Below are 25,274 nucleotides of genomic sequence, written 5' to 3'. Positions count from 1 at the left end.
CTCCATATTGTGACGTCAACGAGGGGCGCCGGGTGGGGGAAGGCTGTGATTCTAGCAAAATCTTAAAAGGGGGGTCAAAAAAAAAAAAAAAAAGGGTAAAGCGTCACGTCTGCTTGAGGTTATCCCTGCTTATTCGTCTCAGCTATGTAAGGAGTTAAGTCATTCGTTAATTTAAAAGAAAAAATATATGTATGTATAAATAAATATGTATTTAACCTACTAAGCGCCAGACACTGCTAGGCCCTGTGGTAAATACAAAGATGGAATCCGATTGAACGTATATATAGGACTTTAGAAACATTAACTTATCCTCAGTTGGCCAGCCGATTGACAAAAATGTTTTTGAAAGTGATTTGGTTTCTTAAAAAAAAGGAAAAGACAAATATAATGCTACGAGATGTAATTTCTAATTAACAGAAGAGTGGGAATTTCTGTCTCCTAGAGCCCTTTGATGATTACTGTTCATGAATCATCCATAGCTCTTGATAGCAGTGTCATTCACAACTTTATAACTGACTATAAAGGGCTATTAAGAATAATCTGTAGCTAAAAGTCTTGGTCCACTGCCAGAAATCCTAATATATCCTCCTGCCTCCAGACTTCCTCTCTTTGAAAAGGTATTACCAGATTTCACTTACTGTAGTGAATTTTGGAGGCAAAACAAGTACATTGTAATAAATATTGATTTCAAAGGGCAAAAACTATAAATGCCACCTGCATATATACATTAAATTAAAAATATTAAGAATTTTCCAATACTTACCTTTGTTTTCATAGCAGATAACTAGAAAATTACGTTTTTATCATGAATCAGTTCTTAGGTGGGAAAAATGATGAGCTCTGGGTTCCAATTTTTCTTTTTGTGTTTTTTCCTGCTCTGCCTCAGGATGAACAGAGATTCTTAACAGTGGGAAAACAAATTTAAATGTCCCCTATCTCTGCTTACCCCATGCTCAGGAGTGATACAAAGCATCTACTGGGGCTTGGTTAAGTATAGGAATTCTAGTCTAGTTCTTCATTCTAGGCTTCTTGTTGTCTAGCCTGAATAAGAATCCATTGTTTCAGGCGTCTTCTTTTAATTGTGGCTTTCCTAACTTCAATCAGACAGTTGGGTTGTAGGGTTATATCCTCTAGGCAGGAGACTGGATTCCTCCCTAAAAAGCAGACAACCTCAAGAGAAGATATCTGAAGATATTTACAATTAGGGAGTTCCCAATAAAAACAGCACATTGTCTAATGGGTATCCTGCTTTAAGGGGGGTGTGGGGGAAGGTCTCCCTGTTGTATCTGTACCCACGGACTTTAATTTATGGAGGTGACTGAGCGATGGCGCAGAGAGGTTAATATCATTGAAAGAATGTTATTTACATTTCCTAAGAGAAGGGAGTATGCCATGCCACACAGGGCCTAGAGGAAACGCTAGATTTTGGATAGGAGGCAGGCAGAAGCAGGAACTTGGGGAAAGTCTAGACCAGAGTCTTTATTGGGGTTTCTGCGGCAAGGGCAAGGCAGGGCAGGAGAAACAGGTGAAGACTGGCTGGTGTGAATGATTCCAGTGGGCTTTGGGGCATAGGAGCTGTACCTGCTGTCTATACCTGGCTCTGGGTTGATTTAGGGCAGGGGGAAATATAAGCTTGGTGTGTGAGTTTAGATAGAGAGGTGGTTGGGTGTAATGGGCTGGGATTGGTTGGTTTGCATATGAAAAACGTGCTTTCTAGTAAATTGTTTGACTGTCTTTGGGAATTAATTAGTCCTGGGAGATACAGTTTTTCCCAGGGTTTAGAAGACCACAAATGCCACAACTTCAGAATACAGAAAGTAAGAAAATACAGTTAATATAATTGGACCTGTGATGAATAGATGTTGAATAGACAATTACAGAATCTTAAGAAAACACAGAACACCACCTTTCAGTGTGTGGCCTTTTAGGCACTAGTTTCAGCAATACACCTTCTGGGTCTAGTCTCATTCAACTTCTCAAGAAGTGATCAGAGGGGAAGGAGTAGCTACCTGACTATGCAAACCAGGGGGAGGCTATTTGAGAGTGAGGGTCTAATCATTCCACATCCAGACTCTAACAAACTTCCTGCTGTGCTAATGCCTAAAACACTGTACCCACTTTCAGAGGAACTGGTGCTCCTCAAATCCAAGTGTCTTCTTAACTGCCACTTTTAATCCATATAATACACTCCTTGCTTTCATCACTCATTTGAGACCTAGATGCTACCTTTATCTTTTGTGACCATGTGGTATTGCTGACTTGTGTAATTTCTCTGAGGTCAGAGGCCAGAGGCCAGAGGCCAGTTTTCATTTCTTTATATTCCCTTATACCTTTTACAAATGATAGACAGTTTACACCTACTTATTTTTAAGTTAAGAATTTATTATAAAAGTGAAATGTTTATTATGGAAAACTTCAAGGAAAAAGCATAGGTAGGAAAAATGTCAGCCACAATCACTATTCTTAGAAGTAACCATTGCATTTTTATAGAGCAAATATATTTTGTCTTGAATTCACTAAGTTAGATTTTTTCCCCCATGGTTGGGGGGTGGTATAAAATGAGGTAGGCTTCAGGCATGGGTCATGGCTTATCTTTGTACACCTTCTGTAGTACTCTGTCTTCTTCACAGAATAACCCTTTCCATTTATTTAAGAAACAAAACAAAACAAAACAGCATATGGTGCCACTATCAGCTGCTTCTTATTAACCTCCTCTGGCTGATTCCGTAAATGACTCAGCACCTGGACTTCTTAAAGCAGTCAGGTTATTTTGAATCATAACCTCATAAAAGCACTTAACACTACTCTGGAAGTTCAATATCAACATTTCTTTCTGTAGCCTTGTTTCTAGAATTCAAAATAATCATGTTAGAACCTTTGCTATTACCCTTTAAAAGACGATGGGCCAGAAGGTATGAGCCAGTCAGTCTAGGAAAGTGGTTCACAATATTTTCCAGTATGAGAAGCCCTTTTTGATAGAAAAAAAATTTGAGAAGCCCCAGATGGTTGCAGCTGGATATTTAATATTCACTGAATGAATACATAAACATTGTTGAGGACTTAAATAGTAATATTAAGTGAAATGGGTGAGCTCTATTGGGAAATCCATCTTAAAATCCTAAATTTTCATTCGAAGATAGTATTTTGCTCCCTCTTATTTCCCAGGCTAGGTTCTATTAGTTTTCCTATAATAAATCCTGCCTTAGAAAATCTTACACATTACATAAGCAGGAATAGTTAAAGTATTCTGGCTTTCATCTGAATTCCAGAGCCAAACCTGGGGTCATAAAGGATATCAAGATGACAGGCATGCCTTGAAATAGCTGGGAACTTTTAAACCCTATCAATTTTTCTGAATAAGATCTTCAAAAGTCACCTCTCTGAACTGGAGGGAAGTGTTCATTGGCAGGCTCATTCGTCCTACTACCTGTTAATGGTGTTTTGGGGGAGGAAGAGTGGGATGGCAGGAACCTGAGGTCAAGGTCTTCTAGAATTATGTGGGCAAGTTTGATTTGGGGGCTGTGTTATCTCAGGACCCCAGAAGGCCATGACTTACAGGAAAATGAAAATTTTCATAGTGGTAATATGAATATTGAGAAACCCTTCCAATAATTTCATATTCTTGCAGTTTTTTTTTTCCATCAACAGGTTGGGAAGCAATGACCCAGGGTTTTGTAAAGATTATATACATAAGTGAACACATCTTAGTTACTGTGGTAGGTAGATAGAATGATGGGAAAAGGAATAGGTGAAAAACACTGACAATTCCAGGACTGCTCCATGGGTTTGGAGTTTAATGTATTTGTGGGGTAAATCCAGATGGGATGAGAATTCTGAAGCAACTGTATATACGAACAGGTCCTGTACTTGCTCAAAAATCAAGTGCCAGGGAAATTTTACTAGCACTCTACAGATATCACGTGAGGGATGCCTCCCACAGATGTTCTACAATCGGGAGAGAAATGCAGCATTAGCTGTTCACAACACAGCTTGAGGCACTTGTGTCCAACTCTCAGGAGCAGCAGCCCAACAGAACATTTGGCAAAGTATTTAAAATTCCAGAGAGTCTAAATCTTAATGAAAAAAGAAAAAAAATTCCTTTTTGTAGGCTGGAAACCGAAATGAGCTAAGCTATTATACGATAATCACAATAAAATATATCTGAATTACTTTACCTGCAATAAACAAACACCTCGTTTTCATTAGTACTAATGGAGGAAAGAACTAGCAATTAAGAAGCATTAAGAAAAGATGGTAGGGGAAAAAAAGAGACGGTAGAAAAAAGTTCTTTAAAAAATAATTTATATTGGTCTGGTTCAACCTTACTGCTAACTAAGAAATTTGTTTCTTATAGTTATAGTCTAAGTAAAAGTGAACTAATTTGTTTAGACAATCTATACCTTTTTTTACCACTGTGGTATAATTTATCACTAGTTGCCTCTGGTTTACTTAAGGTTAGTTGTCTGGGGCTTATTTCCTTTATACACTGTCTCAAAAATAGAGATTTCCTAAAACAGTATTAGAAATGTCTTCTTGAGATGGTTGCAGAGATTAACCTTAATTTTGGCCAAAGTCTAATCTTGCCTGGATTTGGCTCAATGATAGGACAACAGCTGTGTTTATAAGAAAGATCAAAGTTTTGTGTTCAACCACCATTAGAAGCAAAGAGACCAGCAGCATTTATTGTCTTTTACTACAAAGAAAGGAAATAGGCACTCAACTCAATACAGCACTAAAACTGCAGTTGGTAGAAATGCTTATTTCATCCATCTTTAAATCTATTTGGTTACTCAAATTGTTTGCAAAGGCTGAGAAACCTGGTGCTCTCCCCTTTTAATTACCATTGTTCAGATGCATTTTATAAGCTCATATAAGTGTTACAAATCCCAAGGTAGTATGTTCTGTTAAAAATTAGTAGAGAAGGTAAATAGCTATATAACAAAGACATAAGTTAAACAGAAACAAGCTGATTCAAAGAAATTTCCAGGCAAAAGTAACTTGATCCTACATAAGGGCAACAATTGTTTTTACTAAGGTAGTTCAAAGAACAGCTGAAGAGATCAGAAAGTAGATTCAGTGCTTTTGATTTCCCATGAAGTCTGTGTCCATCCATACAAAAGAAATTGGTTATGTTGAGTCTAAGTAATGAATATGTCATCAAATGTGTATTCTTTTTCCCTTTTGTGGAATGAGAATCCTCAAAGTTGGTATCCTGTTTTGTTGTTACTGTGCTTAGTGAACAAATGATCACTGTAAATTAAAGTCATGTTAATAATACTAACAAAAGAAAACATCTACCTATGTTTTAAAGGGCATATATCTTTAAATGTATAATTAGAAACGAATGTTAGCTGTTTTGAAATTCTTTCTCAATGCCTGTTAAATGTTTTTGAATCAGCAAGGTGTTAGATTAAAGAAACAGAGTGTTCTCTCCTGTCCCTGTTGTTGAGTACACCAACAGCTTATAAAGATATACTGGAACAGAATGCTGCTTCTGAGAAGTTGAACAAGCTCTCATCAGGAATATGTGGAAATGGACCATCACAATGGTCATTTTCACTTTCAAAATTTTACTTAGGCTTAGAACTAAGGGTATTACTGGTATGGTCTTAAGTTGAGTTAAACTGAGTTTAACTTTTTGAGCTACAGAAAAACATGGGGAATAATTTGGAGCAAATACTTTTTCTCTCTTCAGAAATTAGTTTTGGGCACAATACTGTCTCATAACTTCCCAATCAGCATTTCTGGGATAATGTCAGATTTTGGACAATTACAAAAAACCAGACACAAATGTGCAAACCAGATTTCAATTTCTTCTCCACTGACATGAGATTTAAAACAGCAACAGGAACATTTCTAGGTCAGTGTCAATATGTAGTCACAAATTACCGAAGTAAGAAACAAACTGGAGTGCATGGGTGTGTGATTTTGTGTTTTTGGCATGAGAAAGATATTGAAATATTCACAACATACAAGCCAAATCATAAAAATAAAATGAGACTTACACGATCCCATCATTTTGAAAGAGTAGGATTTAGTTCTGAAATCTTGCAGATTTGTGATATCCTGACTTTTGCTTCAACAGTTCTAAATAATACGAGTTTTAGAACATAAGTGCAACTTTTTTTTCTTTCTACAATGTTCGTAAGTGAAGCAATCCCAAGGAAAACTTACTTCAACAGACGAAAAACCTTTTAGGCACATTTATAAACAAACATGGAAAAACTAAAACTAGGGGATACACACACACAATCAGATCTCCTGTTATTTATCAGGAACTACAAGTGATGACCAATAATTAATTCCCCATTAAGCATTTCCTCCTTTATTAGTCTCATTTAAACATCGTTTGCCAAGAACAAAGTTTACTAAGGAAAAAGAGTATCATTATACCATTTAAAGTAATTGAACACACTGAAGTTTAACAAGCAAGTTGGAAAATGGTCAGATAGCTTGTCTGTGAGATCTAAAGAAACAGAAGTTTAGAATTCTCAATGCTTATTCGGTATAAAACGTATACCACTCCTAAAACTAAAAGGTAAAGACATCCTTCTCATTTCTTGTGAATGTCTTATCTCAGAGTCTTTAATTTATAAATGTAACCACCATTTTCTGAGGGTAACATTTCTTGCCTTTCTTTGACATAATTTTATTTAGAGGACCACCATGAGTTTTTTTCCCTTGCTGTGTCCTCTAACTGATAGTAGCCCCATTGGGTGATTTCACCAGGTAACTTTTATATATGGGTAAGCCCTTGTTCCAGAGGATCCATTTTCTAGATACTGGAATACCCAAGCTCCAACACACTCACTTCTCCAATCTTCATTCCTAAGCCCACTCAATTCTTAAGTCAACTTTTCTAAGTATAAGACAATTTTCAAATACACTGGCCCAATCTGTCATTTTTGAAATGCATCCTGAAATGACAAATTCTTATAAATTCTTTGGCCTATCTTGATGCTACTAGGGTTCTCTGTCCCATCAGGGACTGTTAAAGGGAACCATGTTAAAATTCCCTGACCTTTGCCTTAAGTTCAGAATCTGCTTATGAAGAGTTAAAAGAAACTACTTCTATTATTTGGTAATTATATTTCACTGTATTAAATAATTAAATTGGAAACTGCTATACTACACAATTTTTCATCTGTACTTTAAAGCTTGTAATAGTTTATACCAAACATCTACATACTTAAAAAATCTTACTAAATTTTAAAAAACTACCTGTAACAATTCCCTATTTCTTTTTTTTTAACATTTTTTATTGATTTATAATCATTTTACAATGTTGTGTCAAATTCCAGTGTTCAGCACAATTTTTCAGTCATTCATGGACATATACACACTCATTGTCACATTTTTTTCTCTGTGATTTATAACATTTTGTGTATATTTCCCTGTGCTATACAGTGTAATCTTGTTTATCTATTCTACAATTTTGAAATCCCAGTCTATCCCTTCCCACCCTCTACCCTCCTGGTAACCACAAGTCTGTATTCTCTGTCCATGAGTCTTTAGATTCCACATATGAGCGATCTCATATGGTATTTTTCTTTCTCTTTCTGGCTTACTTCACTTAGAATGACATTCTCTAGGAGCATCCATGTTGTTGCAAATGGCGTTATGTTGTCGGTTTTTATGGCTGAGTAGTATTCCATTGTATAAATATACCACCTCTTCTTTATCCAGTCACCTATTGATGGACATTTAGGCTGTTTCCATGTTTTGGCTATTCTAAATAGTGCTGCTATGAACATTGGGGTGCAGGTGTCATCCTGAAGTATATTTCCTTCTGGGTACAAGCCCAGGAGTGGGATTCCTGGGTCATATGGTAAGTCTATTCCTAGTCTTTTGAGGAATCTCCACACTGTTTTCCATAGTGGCTGCACCAAACTGCATTCCCACCAGCAGTGTAGGAGGGGTCCCCTTTCTCCACAGCCTCTCCAGCATTTGTCATTTGTAGATTTTTGAATGACGGCCATTCTGACTGGTGTGAGGTGATACCTCATTGTAGTTTTGATTTGCATTTCTCTGATAATTAGTGATATTGAGCATTTTTTCATGTGCTTTTTGATCATTTGTATGTCTTCCTTGGAGAATTGCTTGTTACAATTCCCTATTTCTTAAAGTTAACTGTGATTCCATTAAGATACTTACCTAAGATATGAACAGAAAGCTTGAGTAAAAAATATTTACTGACATTAATTAAAAAGAAATTTCCAAATCCTCAAAAACAAGAACTATCCATCTCTGAAGTAAATTAATAATAACTACAAATCCCTGAACTGTGTGAGACAGGTATTTTCATTCAGCTTTACTTAATCCTCACAGCAACTCCATGAGACAGTGATTCCTATCTCCACTTTACAGGAGGAAATGCAGCTTCAGAGAGGGCATTAACTCACAGGAATATAGACTTTGTAGAAATGTATTTAACCCTGTACTCTTCTGATTAGATCATGATGTGTCACAAAAACATGTTACGGCTGCCTTATAAAATGTTTATTTCAGTGATCTTTGAGAGGGTGAATACAGTTCTATTGCCACTAGGTGCCATCTCAAAATCATTTAAGTTTGATAAGAATGGTGAAGATTTATAAAAGGCAGAGGCTTTTAAAGCTTTTAAATTATAAGTCATTTCATAAGGTAAGCTTTATCCCATAAACCAAATGTTCTGAAATTGTTGAGACATCCAGTAAAAAGGAATTTGCATATAGTAAATAAGGTCAAGTAACATAATCAGTCACATTTTAAGGAAATGGAAAATCATTTCTTATATGAAATTGAATAATAATGCTTTATAATTACTGAGGAAGATGTAATAAGACCCCTACACATACAGATTGCATATACCTACACATATACATTCAATCCCTTCCAGAATAACACTGAAAGGAGAAGACTTATTTTTCCTTTTGTAAATGTTTGTTTTCTTGAGAATTAGGAAAACAGCGTGCATTTAAGGTATAGAAGATAGGATGCACTTTGGAAAAATCCTGTGATAAAATCAAACACATGTTTCCTTCCATGTTTTCTAGAGCTGCTGAGTCAATCGTAGTCTTAAAAGATTATTAAAAATACATATATAAATATATGTATACACACACATATATATAGATAATATATCAGAACAGTAGGAAAATAATTTTTCTAACCATCAATATTTTATTTAACAAAAGCAATAACTGGAACATTTCTAGAGCTTACAGTCTATAGTTGATATAAAAATAAGGAATTCTCCAAAACATGTACTAAAAACACAGTTTTATGGATCTAAGGTACACAAAAAATTTAGTTTAAATTTCAGTCACCCAAAACAATAGCTTGTGGTCTCCTCCGATTGCACACAGTGGGAGAGTTCTATGCCAGGAGAGTCCAGATCCAACAGCTACAGAACCAATGAGGATGGGCTATAAAAAATGTGAAGAATTAAAGAAGCTCAATACCTCACCAACAGTAATAAATAAAAACTACCTTCAAAAATAAGAAATGCATTGATAAAATGTCTTTGTTTATAGTTGAAATAGAACTAAAAAATGTGCTCCCTCATAGGTGAAATACACATTATTTGTTTGCAGCTGGCTAGAATGAAGGATAAAAATAATCTATGAATAATTGGTGCAGCCCAGACTCAAATATTTTTGAAGTCTAAATCAACTAAGCAAGCAAAATTATTATATTTAAATGAAGGAGGAAATAGAAGAAATAAAATGCTTCTTACACAATTATTGGCAAAAAGTCTTTTTCCATTATGATTTAAACATGAAAAAAATGCCATCTCTTTCCAATTTAAGCAGGTAACAGATGTTCATAAATGATTTTAGTTACACATTACAAATCTGGGGGCTATAAATGTAAAAGTAGAAAACCAGTTTAAAAACACATATGCCACCAAACACTTCCACGTTACCTGAGGGTGTCCTAAATGATGAATTTGAAACTGGCTTGCCATTTTGCCAGGATAACCAGTGGTTGCAAACAAGTTTTCACTAATTGTAGACCATCTAAGAAAAGACAAGGGATGAAAATCAGTACAGTATTCTACAGATAACTACAACCTTTTTAAAAATGTTATTTCTTTTTGCACAAGAATAATTTTATAACCTTAAATTTGATAACATGGCTTTATAATCTGACTGGAAATTCAAGGGAAGTTAGCTATGAATATTTTCTCACCTGTGAATATTTATTAAGTGCTTATCATGTGCCACTCTGTTATGTTTTAAAGTTATACAAGCAGTTCCTTTCTTATAACCAAAGGGTTGACAGTATGGTAGGAGATAAAAACAAGGAATCAGACAGACAGAACTTATTTCACAGTAAAAAACATTAAAAAAAAAAAACAAATCTATCACATTTAATGTTCTTATTGTCTTAAAATTAATAATAAATGCATGAGTTTAAACTCCTTGGAATGATGCCAACACCTAGAATATACAGATATTTAAATATTTAAGTTTCAAGGCATCCTAGACATTGGAATACAATGAATTAATGAAATCAGCAAGTATTAATGGAGCTCCAGGGATAAGCCCAGCACTATGAGAAGTGCAGCGGGGGAGCTATAAGGAAAAAGAAAAAGGATTCCTTGATGAAAAAAAAAAAAAAGATGGCTAAAGTCTAGTTAATATTTTAATGTGTGGCAGACATTACTGTTTGCCCAACAGCCATTCTGCCCCTTTTCTGTGTTAAGTGAACCCCAACTATGTTCTGGCACAGTGTGTCTGACTCCAAAGGATGAGACACAGCAGTATAAGGCAAAGACAGCAATCCCCAAACCCCAATAAAAGAGAAGTGCTCCTTCTTTCCCTCTTACTTTGGACAATGTGGTATGAGGCTATGGTGCCTGCAACTCTGGTAGTCATCTTGTGACTGTGAAGCAATAAGCCCAAAGCCTTGCCATTGAGGATGGCAGACGGAAAGGTCTGAACTCTTCTTCTTTTCCTTTAAATTTTTAATTGAAGTGTAGTTGATTTATAATGTTAGTTTCAGGTGTACAGCAAAGTGATTCAGTTATACATATACATACATATTTTTTCTTTTTAGATTCTTTTCCATTACATGTTATTACAAGAAATTGAGTATAGTTCCTTGTGCTATACAGTAGGTCCTTGTTGTTTATCTATTTTATATGTAGTAATGTGTGTCTGTTAATCCCCAACCCCTAATTTATCCCTCCCTGCCTAGAAAGGTCTGAATTTAATGACACTGATGAGCTACTAAACCAATCCTGAGACTGGCTCCTCCAGTTCGTAAGTAATAGTTCACTGATTTCAAAATGAATCTTTGCTCAAATCTTTAAAGTCAGGATGCATCTTATGATCTATGGCATTCTCACATTTAATTGAATATATTTTTTTCTTAGGAGTACATAAAATAATAGTGGCCCCAAGTTCTACAATTTTATTGAGATATTTAAATTTATCATTTATTCATTTGTTATTTATAGGAATATAGCATATAATAAATGTTCTACTGGTTTTAGTCTCTGTTAGTGAATTTTCCTGCTGCTGAAAGCACCCTAATGATTACATTATACAATGCAACAATATGTAGAAGTGAATGAAAAAGAACAAGGTAGACAAATATATTTTTTAAGTGGAAAAAAAAAGTTGCAGATAAATAATATCTAGTGTGTTCTCATTTAAAGAACAACAAGGAAGTTCATATGCGTAAACATGGCTCCACCTACATCTTACCTCTTTATCAGAACAAGAAATAAGAAAGCATATGCTCCAAATTGTTCAGGTGGTATTGGTAGGGCAGCAACATGTTCTATGTTTTACAATATTTTTCAAAGAAAACACTGGAAAACAAATCACTTGCCCAGACCAAAAGACAAAAGTGAAGACTTAGGAAAATAAAGCAACCATTTATAAAAACAATCAGAAAAAAAAAAAAAAAGAAAAAAAAATAGTGCAAAGGAGAGTTTTGGGAAAGTATTCTAGATGTTGGCACGGCATGAACAAAATAACCAAACTCAAAAATTCAAATTAGAACCTCAGCAAAAATGGTATATTACCTGAATAAGCAGGCTCGATCTATGTGGACAGGTCTCTTATCTTGAGGGTAACTAAAAGATAGTATTTTGCAGTTTATGAATTATTTGTTGGTCTCAAGTAGAGGAACTTAAATTAAGATATAAAAGGCATTTTCTCTTTAAAACACACAATGCCCAATGTACTTAATAAACTGTGACAAAATTCCATATAAGCACTGCCTTAAAATAGATGAAATATGATAAAGACATAAACATAATTTAGAACCATTACAGAACACCATCATTCAACAAGGTCAGTGTTTTTCTTCTTTTTTTTTAAACATAAGTAAACACTGCTCAGATCAAAGATCTCCTCTGCACTATTCTTTCTGTGTTACTCTCAAAGTAAATCTGTGAACCTATCTCTGTTATGTAGAAACCCATAGCTCTGGCTCTTCTAAGGAGAGGAGACTTGTTTTTGCTTTACAGCGAGGCACAGGTATACAACAATGGCTCAGTGGATCATTTGGCAACAGTGACCTGACATTTTCGTAAGCAACAGATAAATACACTAAGAAAGTACCTGGACCGAGTAATATCCCAAATTAACCAATCATTCCCTGCAACAGCTCCAACTTTGAAGGTGTTTTTTAAGCACCAGTGTGCGGACATTAATGGCATCTGTTCTGATTCAAGAGATAAAATAGCCTGTTGAGCCAAAAGATCATAAAACCGAATTGTTCCATTCTTCTCTGCAACCATCAGCTGTAAGACAAAAATACAGAAAAATTCAACCACCTAATTTACTAGCTAAATTTGAGAAGCAGGCAGAGATTCAATGTCATACATACAGTAAAATGTAAACATCTGCATATACTACAAATGGGAGATCAAATGCAAAGGAAATAAGAGAAGTCTAGGTAAAACTCTGTATCGAACATTAAAAAGTGTCACAGAAAAGACTTAAAAAATTGAGTCCAATTTTAAGTGATTATGTATGATCACCAGGGAGATCATGCCAAAGGTTCATTTTACACACACACACACACACACACACACTGTTGAGTTATTCACAGTAGTTAAGTACTGCAGAGTTGCTGCAAACACTAAATAAGTGAATATTGAACCACTGATCCTAAAAGAAATTAAAGGGTGGGATGCAGAAGGAGGGATTATATAGAACATGGGAAATAGCAGTGTCAACAATGATAAGCGGCTAAAATTGACTGAATGCTTATTATGTACAGGTTTTCTCTTAAGGACTTTCATAAGTATTCACTTATTTAATCTTCATGAGCCTCCATTATACAAGATGAGGAAGTAAAGGCAGTGACTGAGAGAGCTTTTATAACTTGCCAGAGATCATATAGCTAGTAAGTAGTGGAACTGGGATTTGACTCCAGGCAGTTAACTCAAGAATCCATACTTTTATCCACTCCTCTGTGTTGCCTTTCTGTAGTTTAAGGTTTTTGAGTTTAGTAGTGACACAATGAAACTGATATTTTAAGGTCAGTGTAAGTAAAGTTGGCAAGAAGAATCAGACTGAAGAACCAATGACTTTAGAAATAAGCTAAAGCTTGGCAAGAATTACTTTTGAGGATACAAAGGTGAAGAATACACATTAATGACCAAGAAGAATGTATTCTAGTGACAGTGAAGAAAAACTTAAAATACCTGGATAATTCTGCATATAGGAAAGAAAGATATCTAAGGTGATTTCAGGATTTTGAGTTGACATAATTTAAAGTAAGGACTTCCAAAAATTCTGAAGTCAGGAAAAAAATTAGAAAAAGGAAATGGAGTGGAGTGAAATTTTAATGGTATAGAGAATAAAAAAATTAACTTAAAGAGTGTAAGAGAAAGGGATCTGAAATAACCACAATTTAAATATTAAGATATAAATTTTGAGATAGAGGTTATAATAAACATTTTCATTTCACATCTAGGTCACAGTCACAGTCCTTAAAAATTAGCCTATTATATTTATACATGGTGATATTAACATTTTGGTAGTTTCCTTGATTATGCTTCAAAAAGACTCACTGCTACAGGGGAGAAACCTATACATAAAATAAAATTTAGGACCTGGATTCAGAAATGTTTATAGATGGAAATAATCCCTATATATGTAATATGAATTAGAAAATTTCACTTATGCACACAGAGTATAATTCTACTGATGAAAGATCAAATAGGACTGAAACGAGATTTCATGGAAACCTAGGGCTCAGAGACAACACGTATGTAGTCTGGGGCATTTTAGCTCCAGACTGCCTCTTCTTTCAAGGCTGTGAGCAGATCTGTTTAATCTTTCTTTATGTCATCATTATACTTAACTAGATTTTTTATTCCAACACTTATTAAAATCTGTGTTGCTGTATTTATATGCTTTTCTTACTTATAAGTCAGTGTGTAATTCAAGGACAAGGACTTCATTCATTCTTTTATCCTCTATTATAATAAAGGGTACAGTATAGGTGAGAACTATCCCTTATAACTATTTACAAATACATGGTGAAAGAAGAGTTGACAGAGGAGAGAAATAGGGAATATACATGCATAGTTGCTCAAAAGGACTAGAATAATGCAGCTTTAAAGACCAAGTAAGCAGGGTTTCAAGGCAGAAGTGATCAACAGTGTAAAGGCTGCCTTAAGGTTAAGAATGGAAGAAAGCCACTGAATTTGTTAAAAAATATCACTGATGACTTCTGAAAGAGTAGGTGATTGAATAAGACTACAGAGTTACATCAAGGGATGAGGAGAGATGGACCCAAATGAAAAGTTGTAAGTGATGGGTTCAAACATTCAGAAATAAAGATGTGAGGATAGATTAAAATTAAAAGGGGAAACAGAAGAATATAATGGTTAAGTCCAAGAACTTTGGAGCAGACTGCCTGGGTTTAAATGTCAATTTTTCCAGTTAGTTGCTGTACGAACTTGGGCAAGTTACTTAACTTCTCTGAGCTTTGGTTTCCTTATCTGTAAAATGAGCTCATCACAGCACCCATCTTATAAGGTTGTCATGAGGATTAAATGAGCTAAAGTATACAAAAGTCTGACAATGGGCCAAGCATATATAAATACCATGTAAGTGTTTGCTGTGATTAATCAAGCTTATCTTTTTGTGCAAGTATGAGGAGAGGAAAGAGTCAATGGAGAAGAAGTATGAAGATATTAGAGGGCTATGAAAACCAGAATGCCTAAGTAACTGGCATGAGCTCTAGAAAGCTAAAGGACTAACTTTAAAAAGATGAAAATGGTAACTTCTTAAGATCCTAGGGAAGACAAAATAGAGTGATGCCCAAAAGAAGACACTGGGAAATGAGAGAATTCTTACTGAATGGTTCCTATCTTCTCGATGGAATTATTTAAGACCAATTGATAATAACTCGTAGTGTATTTTTAGAATTTTAGAAAAGCTTTACTCTAAACAGGAGTTGAATACCCCTGCAGCTAGGTCAAATTGTCCTTACGCCACTGACGCTTTCTGTTTACACACTATGGCTCACAAGCATGGTTTTAACTTTAAAAAAAAAAAGAATACTGCTTACTAGATAGTCTGGGCATTAGTTTTTGGATTGTAATCTATCTAAGGTCATGAAAAGTGTACTCTGAATAAATGTCATTTATAGATGATGGTTGTCAAATAAAAACTTAATTACAAAGAACTTTTATGGTTCTAGATTAATCCAAATGCATTTGTGCCAATTAAGAGTTTCTGGGATGGAAAAAGTCATTGATTTTTCTCCTCTATGTATTACACATGTATATATCTTTTCAGCTTGATTAAAAAAATCTAAGTTATGAATAACAACCTTAAAAGTTTCCTCAGGATGCCAGCACACACTCATTCCAGGGGAATGAAGAACAAAATGAGCTGTCTGTATTCCTTCCAAGTTCCAGATCCTAATAAAAGAATAGGAGTATAATGTTAAATAGTTTTGATATATCACTACTAAAAAAATAAAATTTCTATAAATTTATTCAAAGCTACCAACTAGAGATTATAAGGCAGACACCTGTATTCAAAGTATACCTTAAGGAAAATTATAGCATAATTATAATTATTTTAGAAAATGTAATAGTATGAAGAATTTAAGTTTTACCATATTCAATCATGGAAAAAGTCACATACATTTTCTAATTAATCTAGTTTAGCAACACTGTAACACAGTAACCAAATTAAATTATTCACAAACTCTTCAATTTTGTGGGCATAATCTTGAAGTTTCTAGGTCACTAATCAGGTTGCATTCCTACTTACTTCAGCAGTCATTTCAAGTAACAATAATTTCTATCAGGGATGCTTAAAACATACACGCCCCTCCTCCACTCCACCCTAGTGCTCCTATTTTAAAAATAGGATATGAAGAAACTAGTATGAAGTGATGCGAATTTAGGGAGATAGAATTTCCCACAGTGGCTTATTCCTTCTGCCTTTGGGTTCCTGTGCCAGGGGCTACTTCATACTTTTTACCTTTTCTGATCTGGTTTACTTCCCCAATTCTTTCCTCAAAGTGCCCTTGATTGATTGCTACCACATTAAAGGACTGAAGGGTTGAAGGAACACGAATCTGGTTCCTCCTACTCTCCCTCTCTTCAATACTTAGAAATCCATAGTAACGACGACCAAGGTACTCAACGACGCGACTTTCCCTCTGAAGATTTTCCCTAACCCCAGAGTGGAGATCAAGATCAGAAATCTCAGTAATGGCACTATGTTGTGAGAAGTCCTATCTGCCACCAAGACTGTTAAGTTTTCCAGCTCATTCCTCACACTTAGCCATTGTTTTTTCTCACTGATTCAGAGTGTAGCAGAATTAGCACCTCAGGAGATAGAAAGTGATGGTGGATGGTAAAGTGCCCACAGAATCTGATCCTTAAGGACAGAATACATGCTTTAGAATGCATTGAACTTTTTCTTATAGATTTTATAGTTCAAATCTCATTAGGGACAGTAAAACAATTTCAACAAATTTAGGGAATATGTCTTTAAAGTTTAGGCAAAATTTTATTTCAAAGAAAGCAGACATATTAATTGGACAATGCTATTACTATTCTGTGCCAAGCCACATCATTCAGGATTTTCTTTTTTGTAGAAATTATAGGGTCTCCAATCTTGAAATATTATAGTTACGTATAAACTAGTATGTTTCTCAAAATAATTATCTAATTAATTAAATAATTTAGAATATACTCTTTTCTCTTGCCCGATCAACACTTTTCATCTATATTTACTCTACAGGGAGACAATTACAATTTAATTGAAGAGGGGACATTACATTTACTAGGGGCTTACTCAATTGTGTTTCACTTCCCACAATAAATAAGATTATTAATTATAGCAACTGAATATTTCTTTCTTCTCTATTGCCTTTTGCATAGTAGTGCTGGGCTAGCATGTATTTTACCACTACTGAAATAGTAGAAATTTGTCTTGCAAATTTAGAGAATCCCATGAGAGAATGGTTTAAAGGCTTCATTCTTCTGATCTTACTCTAATACGTATTTGATTTTTATTTGCCATTATATTGAATAAATACATACCAGAATATTTTCATGTTTTTTTCTTTTAAATGGAGAAAAACAAAGAGGTAGAAAACATAGATATAACATAAAAATAGGTCAATGTGAAGTGTATTCCTGTCCAATGAACCAAATTTTAATCTAATTTTTAAATAGTATTTTATCCTGAACAGAATCTGATACTTCATGAAAAACAACAATAACAAAAAAACCCCCACCTGATTTAAAAATGAGGGTTGATCCAGATTACTTTACAGAACTAGGATAAATGATTCATGATTTATAATTATATGCTAATTAAATATTCTCAGTGGCTGCATAATCCAATTATTAAATATGCATAATAAAACAAATTGGGCAAAAATGAGTTATCACAACTAAATTAGCTATAGATGGTTCACTTTAAGTTGTTAAGTCTTATTTTCCTTTTTGATAGATTCCATAATTAAGCACTTCTCAAATCCTTTTGTGAAGCTCAACTAATTTTCTTGTGCCTTTACTACTAGTTAGTATTAGTTCCATCACATAACGTCACAAGGGGGAGGATATAGCTCAGTGGTAGAGCTGTGCTTAGCATGCACGAGGTCCTAGGTTCAATCACCCAGTACCTCTCCTAAAAACTAACTAAATAATTAAACCTAATTACTTACCATCAGATAACGTCACATTTTTTCCTTTTCTGATACATTTTTTGCAATACGCCATATATAACAAAAATCCACAAATCTTAAGCATACAGCACAAAGAGAAAACAGCACCCAAATTAAGATAGTACTTCCAAAACTCCAACTTCTTCCAGTCATATTTCCTTGCCTTCTCACAAGAGGTACCCACTATCCTGACTTCTAACACCACAGACTGTTTTGAATACCATAAAAATGGAATCATATGGAATATGTATTCTTGGTTTGGCATCTTTCACTTATCATTAAATCTTATGAGAGTTACCAACACTGTTCAATGTTGCACTTTGTTAATTCTCATTATGTTTATAGTATTCCATTAACTAAATATACTGCAATGTATTTATCCATTCTACTGCTGTCAGACATTTAGGTTGTCACCACCAGTAATACTGCTATAAACCTTGTACATGTCTTTTAGTGAATATAGACATTCATACTTCCATTCTCTGCTTTACACAAGCCCAACACACTCCTAACCACTAACCCACCTGTTGGGTAACTGCTAGGCATGAAATTGCTGGATCATAGCTTACAAATATGTTCAACGTTAGCAGGTATTTCAAATAGGTTTCCAGACTGGCTATACCTTATTTATGTATTTTTTTCTTTTGTATTTCTTTTTAATCACCAACTGAAAAAGCCTAAATGTTCTCTGACAAATTTTCTGACAAGAACAATCTTAACCATTTGTCTGAATGGCAAAAGGAACAACTTTTCAGTTGGCCTTATTTGTAAGGTTGATTTCTCAAATCACTCTTTTTTCTTGCATTTTATTTTATTTTCATGTATCTATACACGAATAAATCTGCATCAGTTTTAAAATGTTGTGAGCACAATGTATAGAAAAACTCTCTTTATTGATTTCCTTCTGACACTTCCTTTTTTCTCTGCAGAATTGACAAGAACAAGGAGAAATACTATTTTCTAACAGGCTCACGTGCATTTGTTGTAGGCTTACCAAGAGGGAATATGGGTTTTTTGCTCAGTGAATCACTACTTGTAAGTGATGTAAACCTATGCTTATTAGTGTAATTATATAATGAGTATTATATAAATTGACATAACATGAATATGGAAGTTGTTTCAATTAAACTAAACTGATGGCAACTAATTCAAGGTAAGATTCTAAATTTTAAAAAAAGCTCTTAAATTAGGCATGTGTGACAGTTACAAAAGATTAAGCAATAAAAATAATAATAACCTAGATGTGTTTGAATTAAGACTACTTAGCAAATGTTGTTTTCAAAGTAGACACTGTATTATGATTGTGGTTCATGTACAAATAAGAGGTCCAGTGCTAATCAATGGACATAAAAGTTAAGAAGAACAGAAAGCTTGGTTTAGTATCAAAAGATTGGCAAATGGCAAATTGGTAAACTTTCACACATGTTATATATTAAAATAAGGTAGACAGACATTCCTTTTAAATAATTTCCTTAGTTTACTGACTTTTTGGTTAACTAAGGAACTACAGATTTAGACCATGTCAGATAAGAGAGTTTATTCAATAACAGGAAAAAAATCATAAATTCATATTTTAGTATTTCCAAATTTATTGCTGATAGATTTGTTTATAATAACTAAAATTACCTAAAAGTTAATTAGAACCATAGAAGCATACTTTTCAGGAAAATAGTATATCATAGAAAGAGAAAAACTGTAAGGGTTTATAGTCTTCTTAATACACATTAACACATGTTAAGATAGCAGACACTTCATAATAGTATAAAATTATAATATTATCAAGTTAAACTAACTTGTGACCAAAATCAGGAGCTATATAAAATGTGTATCAATTTAAATGTCTGCAAGGGAAATTTCAAACAAAAGCTTTCAAGGTAAAGTTAATTTGCTGACATATTAAGAAGCCAATAGTACAGACTGAATCAAAGGGCACTGGAGTATAGATAGCATCCTTCTTCAAATAAATAAAATGATAGTTTTAACCCAATGTGACAACTATAAGAGACATTCCCACCCATCCCAACAATGTGATCTTAGGCAGAACTTTCAGATTTAGCTGTAAAATGTACAGGCGAAGAGATATTCAGATCTAAGATCATGAATTACATTTACCTTACTTTTGGTAGTTTATTGTTAAAATTACTGCCTCATTTCAGGCTGAGTGCTTTTCAGCAGAACATTAAGTATTCTCAACCATATGGTATTTAAATGTTATTGACAATTAGTAGAGATGTTCCCTCTGAAAATTCAAAGGGAAATTTCCTGGGCAATACTTTGTTTTTTTCATTTGTTTGTTCTCCATTTTTAAGTGGCAGCTCACTGTTTGTTAAGGAGTTCATTATAGAAGGAAACTTCTGCTACCAAATGTTTTTGACAACACAGACAAAAGAAGGAATGGATGACATTAAATGACACATCTGTATCCATTTGGCCCTCAGTAACTGGTAAAAGCAAAAAATTCAAACCACAGTCTTTCTAAAAGACATGACTGAATCACATGAACCACTGTATGGATTAACTAAATATGAAAACAAGAAGAAAAGTAACATCAAGATGTAGTTATAAAGAAGAGACAGCACTTTACAATGTTACTAGGTGCAGGAAAGGAACCTCCAACATTCTTAGACAAGAAACTTGTTTTTCACTGAGTCTGTAACAGCAAAATGAAGATTTATTCTCTTATCTCCCAATAATCAGTCACTAAGTTATTCATCATGCTATGGATGATTCAAAAAAGGGGAAAACTAAAGAAACAGGAAAAAAGTGAAACAAATTATAAAATAATTTAGTATTAAAATATCTGGTTTTAAGTGCAAAAGGAGGTCAGAGGTGGGGAACTATATAATTAAAAGCACATATCTAGGAATCAGGTGGACAAATCTTGACAGGGATATGGTAGATTAGAGTGGTGAATAAATAAACTCATAAATTAATAAATAAGTCAGCTTGAGGCTTAGACTGTCAAGAACTTTGATACCTAGGCAAAAACCGTAACAATGGAGGCAATGAAATGGCATAAGAACATAAAATAAGAATATTGAAAGGGTACTTTATGTATCAGTGTTTCAAATATATTCAGAAATAAGATTAGAGTAATTCTGCTTTAAAAAAAACAAACTTGATACTACTAAGCAAGTAGTATAAATAATAAATGGAATGGATTACCTGAAATTTTACTGACTTGAGAGTAAGAATTATGAGGATGAAAGAAAAGATAATTGCATATGCTTATTATTTTACCCTTCAATAATTAAAAATGAGTCAAAAAGATTCATTTAGATTTAGTTTAATTGCTCCTCAATGGAGATTGATTTCCTAAGGAATGTTTCATTTGCTTACCTTCAGAAGGCTCTCAGTCCTCTTCTTTCTATTTCCCGCAAGGATTATTTTTAAATAGATCACTTATTTTGTGATTTTAATTGGGGTAGCGTTGGGGGAAGAACACTCTGTCTTAACTATGGATCTTGAAGACTCTCAAATATACATGAACAGAAGTAATACAGAAACAACTTAGCTAGTTCGGGATATATATAAGACATCTGATAATCAAAAGCAGTATGTTTTTTGGAGGGGAGAGGAAGTGGCCTGTTTCAAACAACACTAATGAACCCACTACACCATACAAGAAACATCTACTATTGTACATCTTCATGAAGCCTTGGAGGGGTTAAAAAAAAATCTTATATAAGCTTACATGTTATTCCTTCATTTTGTTCTCTTAAAATTATGAACAAATGCAGCAGACACTACAACTTTATCATCAGAGGGGAGAAACTACCTGAGGCCACCCCAGAGTAGAACTGACATTAAATATAGACATAGACATACAGATTTTTGAAGGTTAGGAATTGTGAGAAATTGTCACATTTAAAAATAAACCTCAAAATTAAACTCTCAAATGTAAAGAAATACCACCTGGTAGTTTTCAAACAGATCATATGTAATTATTTCAGCTTCAAGGAATTTAGAGCAAAAGGACTTTTCCTTTAACTAACATAAACCTTAACACAAACACCAGTAATATTACCCAGGAGATACTAACCTTTCATTATCTCCAAGAAAAATACTGATACACTTTGCAAACAAATTTTGAATATATGTTATAAATGAGGAAAGGGTACTCATTATCAGTTACATAAATGGACTTTCAAAATAAACCTGAAAAATGTTTAAGATTCTCATTTATACAATTCACTTAGTACAACCACACAATGGCTACATAAAGCAAGCTTAAATTACTGTAATCACTGATAGGGTAATACACTTTATGAAGTACTGGTTTTATATTTCATCTACAAGGGCACATGAGAGAGAACAAAGAGTTTAATACTACAGAGTGATATTAACAGTACACGATCATATAAAATTTCAGAAAATTCTTTCATCACTTTGTAACTTTTACTCTATTATAATCTTTTATTAACACACTATTTCATTGCCTTAAATTAGAAAAGATTTGCAAATGTGATCAAAAGGCTTTACTAGTTTTTGAATGGTTCTTATAAAGACAACAAATCCCTATGCTTCATTCACCAGAGGTAAACTCAACACAAACTGTCTCTTTTATCTGATTGTTAAAGCTATTACTATAACTGTGCAATAATTGATCTTGATTCAAGATGTTACCAACAGTTAGAGGGTATTTTAGAAGACAAGTGGAAAATTTTATTTCTGGAATTAACCATAACATTATAATGAATAATATATATTCTTCTGATTTCACTTTGTACCTGCAATTTTTAGGCACAGTTTAACTGCTCCTAAATGGAGATGAAAGAACTTAGCTAACAGAATATACAGATATAACAAGATACACAGAAGATTTGATAAACATTCTTTTTCTCTTGTTAAATTTTCCAAAAAACGGTACTATTGTCTTTGTGAGTATCTTAGGTAATTTATTTTTCCCTTTTCATGTAATCTTGTTATATTCCTAAAAAAAAAAATCATTCTTTTTTATTTCTCATCCTTTCTCCTATTCTTTTTAAAAATGACGACACCTAGAACATGGACAACTACTAACATCCCATGTTTTATAGACACAGTGAATGGCACATTACATGCCTCTATTATTTCAGTCTTAAAGTAAGAATTCCTTGGTTTCTAGAAGCCAATTTTCTTTCACCATAAATTTTATCTAATATTTTAAAAGATTATTGGGGAGGAGGAGGAGGGAAGGGATTTAGTTTTGACATCTTTTGTAGTTACAGTGAGTACTGGGTCTTCTATTTCTTTTGTATCCCCCGAAGTACTAAACGTTGGCTATACTAAACGTGTTTAATAAATACTTGTCGATCTGACTTGTTCTTACAGAACGGTACTGTTTTTAATATACAAGAACATCTGTTATTTGGCACTCACTGGGAATGAGATGTTCTGCATTAGTGAGTTTTTAAAATAAGCTTAACCCATTAAATACTTAAATACCATTTTTACCTTCTTTTGGAAGTATGGGATAATAATTCTAAATAAATATGCACTTATTTATCTCTCAAATAATTTTAACCTTCTTTGGATAATGCTGGGTCATAATTTGAAATATTAATATTTATAAATTTCCTGTGCATATCCACATTCTCACACACACACACGTGTGTGTGAATATGTATATGTATGTATATGTGTGTATCTATATAAGGTGGACATGATGAGGGACCACAAAAGAAATGATGTAAAGGGGAAGGGTACAACTCAGTGGTAGAGCTCATGCTTAGCATGCACAAGGTCCTTGATTCAATCCCCAATACTTCCACTAAAATAAATAAATCTAATTACATCTCCCGCCCACTTCACCACCCCCCTCAAGAAATGCTATAGAACATGAGACTGAATGGTTAGCAATCCTATGACTTACTTGGGAATTTCTTTTCTTAAACATATGCCCCATCAGATGCTTTGTTTGGTAATGATGTCTTTTTAATAAAGACATGGTGACAGGGTTGTATTCATTCCTTCACCCATGCATTCACTGAATACCTATCACAAGGGCACTATTCTACTGCTGAGATGACTCCAAGGTAGTAAACCATGGCTGGCCCTGCAAAATACCTTATTAATGAAAAGGCCAGAGCAGTCTACTCTAGGATAGTTTCCCTCATCATCTACAAAATTCTGTTTCTCCTTACTCTTGTACCTCACCTGAAAACTGGGCTAATGACATATGAAGACAGAACATGACATCTTCATTTCAAGAACTGGTACTAGAGTGTTTTAGCAAAGGTATCTTTCATAAATCATAAATTCTTCACAAGCAGATAACTTCTGTAGACATGATTCTAGACAAAATTCTATCAATTTTGTTAAACCCTATATAATGCCTGATTTTGATCAGAATATACAGGTAATATGAACATCTGCTTTTTCAATAATATAAAAAAGTTAAAACTTCTTGAATAAAAGAATAAAAGAAACTTTTGAGGATTAACTGAATTAATTCATATAAAACACTTAGAACAGTGCCTGCTCACTTATTATTATCTAAATCAATGATTTTCAACAGGGGGTTGTTCCAACACCTTAGGGGACATTTTTGATTATCTTAATTATTGGGATGCTACATGCATTTAATGAATGAGAATCAGAGATGCTAGACATTCTACTGACTTTTGGATGTTACAGTAAAACTTAGAAATACCTCAAAAGGTGGAGCCATTTCAAGACAGGAGATACAATTTTTGCAATCTTTGTAGTACTCTATCCTATGACATAACAGTAAATTATTATTTATCCTTCCTTATTTTTTTAACTTGACATCCTGTAATTTGTCTTGTCATGTTATTTTTATTTTGATTGACATTATTTCCATTTTTCATTTCCCATAATAAATTTTTTCATTACTACTGACTTGAGTTTTTATCCAAGTAACTAGTTTTGCTCAAGGCTATGATACTGCAGAACTCCAGATGGCACTATTTACATCGCACTCTGCAAGCCATATTCCTGCAATTGTGCAACTTGGCAGCATTGCTTCTGCCTTTTATCTTCTTTTTATCTTATTTTTGTGATACTCAAATTTATTCATTGTAAAGAGTGACAGGGACTCACTGCACTGCATCTTCTAATGTAGTTGTATCTGAGCATATACACACTGTACTGCTATTCTGTAACAGTTTTTTTTAATA

At 33.9% G+C, this 25,274-nt stretch overlaps 2 protein-coding genes and 1 long non-coding RNA gene across 4 annotated transcripts in view; 1 reads left to right on the top strand and 2 right to left on the bottom strand.

Annotated features, from left to right (window-relative positions):
* WASHC3 (WASH complex subunit 3) overlaps positions 1-957 on the bottom strand; it is a 44,166-nt gene extending 43,209 nt beyond the window's left edge. Inside the window, exon 1 of the mRNA XM_072973165.1 lies at positions 764-957. Within this exon, the coding sequence (XP_072829266.1) occupies positions 764-775 (12 nt within the window). The 5' untranslated portion in view covers positions 776-957. The remainder of the gene's footprint in view (positions 1-763) is intronic.
* LOC140700189 (uncharacterized) lies at positions 83-19,259 on the top strand. Its single transcript, XR_012078481.1, has 3 exons — positions 83-146; positions 11,185-11,249; positions 19,083-19,259. It is a non-coding gene; the product is annotated as an uncharacterized lncRNA (long non-coding RNA).
* NUP37 (nucleoporin 37) overlaps positions 7,923-25,274 on the bottom strand; it is a 44,942-nt gene continuing 27,590 nt past the window's right edge. The window contains exons 6-11 of one of the 2 annotated variants that reach the window (XM_072973164.1): positions 15,793-15,883; positions 12,561-12,742; positions 12,020-12,070; positions 9,908-10,001; positions 9,309-9,407; positions 7,923-8,154 (exon numbers count right to left, since the gene is read on the bottom strand). In XM_072973164.1, the coding sequence (XP_072829265.1) occupies positions 8,104-8,154; positions 9,309-9,407; positions 9,908-10,001; positions 12,020-12,070; positions 12,561-12,742; positions 15,793-15,883 (568 nt within the window). In that variant the 3' untranslated portion in view covers positions 7,923-8,103. Of the gene's footprint in view, positions 9,408-9,907; positions 10,002-12,019; positions 12,071-12,560; positions 12,743-15,792; positions 15,884-25,274 lie in introns of both variants that reach the window. The other variant, XM_006205903.4, reaches the window with a different exon arrangement.

The sequence above is a fragment of the Vicugna pacos genome, chromosome 12, assembly GCF_048564905.1.
Source record: "Vicugna pacos chromosome 12, VicPac4, whole genome shotgun sequence".
NCBI lineage: Eukaryota > Metazoa > Chordata > Mammalia > Artiodactyla > Camelidae > Vicugna > Vicugna pacos.
This window is presented reverse-complemented; position numbering and strand designations above follow the sequence as displayed.